This window comes from Charadrius vociferus, unplaced genomic scaffold, assembly GCF_000708025.1.
Source record: "Charadrius vociferus isolate BGI_N301 unplaced genomic scaffold, ASM70802v2 scaffold702, whole genome shotgun sequence".
NCBI lineage: Eukaryota > Metazoa > Chordata > Aves > Charadriiformes > Charadriidae > Charadrius > Charadrius vociferus.
The window spans coordinates 275741-279671 of record NW_009647433.1 but is presented as its reverse complement, the minus strand read 5'-3'; the positions used below and the strand labels follow the sequence as shown (position 1 = coordinate 279671).

General features: G+C 46.6%; 2 protein-coding genes across 4 annotated transcripts in view; one reads left to right on the top strand and one right to left on the bottom strand.

Moving 5' to 3' along the window:
* LONP1 (lon peptidase 1, mitochondrial) overlaps nt 1-1392 on the top strand; it is a 20020-nt gene extending 18628 nt beyond the window's left edge. Inside the window, exon 17 of the mRNA XM_009880586.1 lies at nt 1009-1392. Coding sequence (XP_009878888.1) covers nt 1009-1173 — 165 coding nt within the window. The 3' untranslated portion in view covers nt 1174-1392. The remainder of the gene's footprint in view (nt 1-1008) is intronic.
* A 1165-nt stretch (nt 1393-2557) lies between these two features.
* The window catches only part of RPL36 (ribosomal protein L36), a 10928-nt gene continuing 9554 nt past the window's right edge, over nt 2558-3931 (bottom strand). For all 3 annotated transcript variants that reach the window (XM_009880585.1, XM_009880583.1, XM_009880584.1), the window contains 2 exons: nt 3244-3378; nt 2558-2687 (listed from right to left, as the gene is read on the bottom strand). In XM_009880585.1, coding sequence (XP_009878887.1) covers nt 2598-2687; nt 3244-3378 — 225 coding nt within the window. In that variant the 3' untranslated portion in view covers nt 2558-2597. The remainder of the gene's footprint in view (nt 2688-3243; nt 3379-3931) is intronic.

Genomic DNA, 3931 nt, shown 5'->3' with positions numbered 1-3931 from the left:
TTTTTTTTTCTTTTTTTTTTTTCTTTTTTTTTTCTGTGAGCTATATAGACTGAGTTCTCTGAAGCACTCTTGCAGGCACTGGATTTATAGTGGTGCTTGCTTTTTTTGGTTTCAGCCCTTTGCCATTTTCAGAATTCTTTTCCAAGCATTGAATCTCTCCCCATACTTTTCATCTGTACAGCTCTTGCCTACATCAGGCTTGCATCACACGCATTTTTCTGTCTTCAAGAACGGTATTCGCTATTTTGGTAGCCTATTGAGCTGGGGCTTCACATCAGTGTTCTGTCCCCAAATCTGTTTGGGCTACAGCCTTGTGCAGTGTGATTCCTTTTCCTCATGTGGCTTTAAAATGGGTAATTTTGCATTTCGTTTTGTAGTAGTCATTACAGGACTCACATATGATAGGGATGTCTGTGGCACTGATGACTGGCTGCATTTGCAGGAGTGTGAGTGACCACACAGGGACCCACAGGTCACCCACAAAGTGGGTACAAATGTGCCACTTGAGGAGTGGGCTCCACCTTCTCCGCTCCTTCCGATGCAGATGTCCCAACCAAAATGTTCTGTAGAACGGTGCTATGGGTCATGCATCTTGATGTGGTGGGTTGGTCTGATAAGCTGTTTCTAATTCTTCCTTTGATTATAGGGTTTATCCTCACCCAAGTTGGAACAGACTTTTAAAGCGCTGTATAGTATGAATTAGTCTAAACCAATCCCCCGATGTGTTGACATAGTCCTACTAAAATACCTCCTGCTTCAGCTGTCCCTGCAGCTGAAAAGGTGGGACTGGAGAGTGTTTTGGGGGCTTGGGGAGATCTAGAACATGATCCCTCCTTAGTGACATCTCCTGTAAGTAATGCCCTCACTGTTCTCTGAAGAACAGAGTAAAGCCAGATCATGGTTCTAAATAACTGTTCTTGTTCCTGCTTTCTAAAATGGGAGTGTGTTTCTAGTGGATTGATGGATTTCTAGGACTCCACAGACTGCATAACTTTCTTTTCCCCATAGGCGAAGAGGGCAGGTGTAACCTGCATCATTCTGCCATCAGAGAATAAAAAGGATTATTATGACCTTGCTGGATTCATTACAGAAGGACTAGAAGTGCATTTTGTTGAGCACTACAAAGAGGTATTTGATATAGCATTTTCAAACCTGGATTCCGCTGGAGGATGATGTTCATCAGCCTGATGGATGGAAGGTGGTCTGTCCCTTCATGATCAGTCTCCACCCAGAAATGGGGTGACCTGGGGGCAATCCTGAAGTGGGACATGGAGCTATTGCTGCTGCGCAGCTGCTGAAATGAATTATGGCTTTGGTAGAATAAAGTATTTCTCACTCTTTAATATTGAATTATGATCCACGTTAAGTATTTCCAATAAAATTGTGAAATTTTACTTAAGGAATATGCGTGTTGCCAGCCACCAGCAGTGGAGCTAGTCAAGTCTTTTATAATGAAAGATTGTTATTTCACCGTTATTTTAAGTACCTGCTTACAAAAACATTAACTCTACCAACAGAGCTGGGGCTGTGATTCACGTGTATCGTGTTCCTGATGTACTGGTAGCTCTCAGAAACTTCTCCCTGACTTGGTGTATGAGCCTGTGCTAAGCAGGAGAGGAAGCTGTGACATTTTTCTAGGACAGTTCAGCAGAGCGAGCAGGTTCAGCTGCAGAGGACCACAGTCCTCCAGATGAAATCACAGGTCTGTACCATCAGAAACAACCCCAAGCTTCAAGGGAGAGCAAAGCCCGCAGAAAAGCAACGTGCTCGGTATCAGCAGTTAGCACTGTACTGCACTCCACCACAGACTGTCTTTGCCACTGCAGTTTTATGTTCACTGAGTGAAAAAAGGAACTAAGTGTCTTAACATGACAGTTTTATGTCAGTAAACACAAGCTTGGGACAGAGAGCTTGAGTACTTCATCTTATGGCAAATGCTAGAAAAACAATTTAAATAGGGCAAGTTGCATGAAGTTACATGTAGTCTAGTTGAAATGTATTGCTTTGTGCAGGAAGAACAGCACTGGTCCTGTCTCACAGCACAGTAGCCCTTAGTGGAGAAAAAAAAACTAGCCCACTGAAATTCAGAGCTCTCATTCTCTCTCATGATTTGATAACACACTGCAGAAAGTAAGGCATGAATGGAGAGTACAAGGGGAAATGCATGAGCAAGAAAAGCTGCACAACGTTGGAAGTGCCATGGGGAAGGAGTACAAAGTTACTACTGTTTTCAACAGCAATTTTTGTCCACTGACTTCTCTCCTACAGCCATCTAGGTCTGGAGGCACACCCAGAGGTGAAAGGTATTGCAGCCTTCACAGGCTTAGCTATTGCAGAGGCTTCCACATCCTGAGAAACACTTAACTCTGCAAAGGTGATTCCCCCACTAGAATATATCACAGGCCAATACCAGCAACTCCAGTACCAGCATCTGCAGGTAAAAATAAAACAGCAGTGCCAGTTGTGGATTACTGCAGTTCAGTTCTTTGTCAGCACCCCCAGGAGCACCCTGTTCCTACAGGCTGAAGCAGATGTACCATCAACAGTCATTACACTGTTTTTGTGAGAAAGGACTTTATTGAGTTAGACTGTACAACTCAATCCTTCTTTGCAGCAGCTTTCCTCATGGCTGCCAGGACGTTACTGAGTTCTTCCCGCTTCCTCTTGGCCCGAATGTGAGTGCCAACCTGCAGGGGAGAGAGGAGTGCATTCATCCCAGCAGAGAACAGATAAACCTGCGTGGCTGCTTCAGGCATTCACTGAAGAAGCTTGACTCAAAAAGCAGGCAGGATGGGAAATTCCTGGTAAACGTGGACTTGAACCCCACACCCCTCGACTGGCCCACCACTGACTACTTGCCATCGCATAACAGTAGTACTTCTACTCAGGCTGCCCTCAATGAACCCCATTTCAAGTTGCCTGGTTAATCGTACCCAACCTCCATCAGTATTGCTCTCCTCTTCCCACACCAGACTTGCAAATAATGCAAAACCAGCAAGGGAAGGCTGGATTGCTGTAGCTCAGGGCCTTTTTTGGCAAAGCACCTTTATGTTCATCTCCCACTCTCCCACCCAACCCAAGAGGCATTCCCTCCGCTCCCTCAGATCAGAACAGTAACTTCCCAAACAACTGGAAAAAAAAAAGAGTATTCAAAAGCAAAATATCCCCAGGGAAGGGCAGAAAACAGAAAGTTAACTGAAGCAGAGTTTTTGCCATCCTCGCTAAGATGTTGGATTGACATACCCGTTTCTTTATGAACTTCAGAGCACGTTTATCTTTGGAAACTTTCAGCAATTCCATAGCACGTCTCTCGTAGGGTGCGAAGCCACAGACTTCCCTGATCATGTCTCGGACAAACTTGGTGTGTTTGGTCAGGCGCTACAGGAAGGGCAGGAAGAAAAATATGGATCACAATGAATATAAGCGCTAATTTACCCAGACTGGACTGCAAAGGGTTGTGCAAACTCTGGACTAAGGCCCCAAAACCAGCTTATGCTGTCAGCATGTCCCAAGGAAGTACGACCTCCTGGCAGGCGCCAGTCAAGAACTTCTTCCTGATATCTCATCTAAACCTCCCTTCTTCCAGTTTAAAAGTATCACCGCTCATCCCATCACTCCCCTCCCTGATCCATAGTCCCTCCCCAGCTCTCACTAGAGCCCCTTTAGGCACTGGAAGGGGCTTTCAGGTCTCCCCGGAGCCTTCTCTTCTCCAGGCTGAACCCCACCAACTCTCCCAGCCTGTCCTCCCAGCAGAGGTTCTCCAGCCCTCCCAGCATCTCTGAGGCCTCCTCTGGCCCCGCTCCAACAGCTCCGTGTCCTTCTGCTGGTGGGACCCCCCAAGTGGAGGCAGCACTGCAGGGGGGTCTCCCCAGAGCAGAGTGCAGCAGAGGGGCACAATCCCCCCTCGCCCTGCTGGCCACGCTGCTGGGGA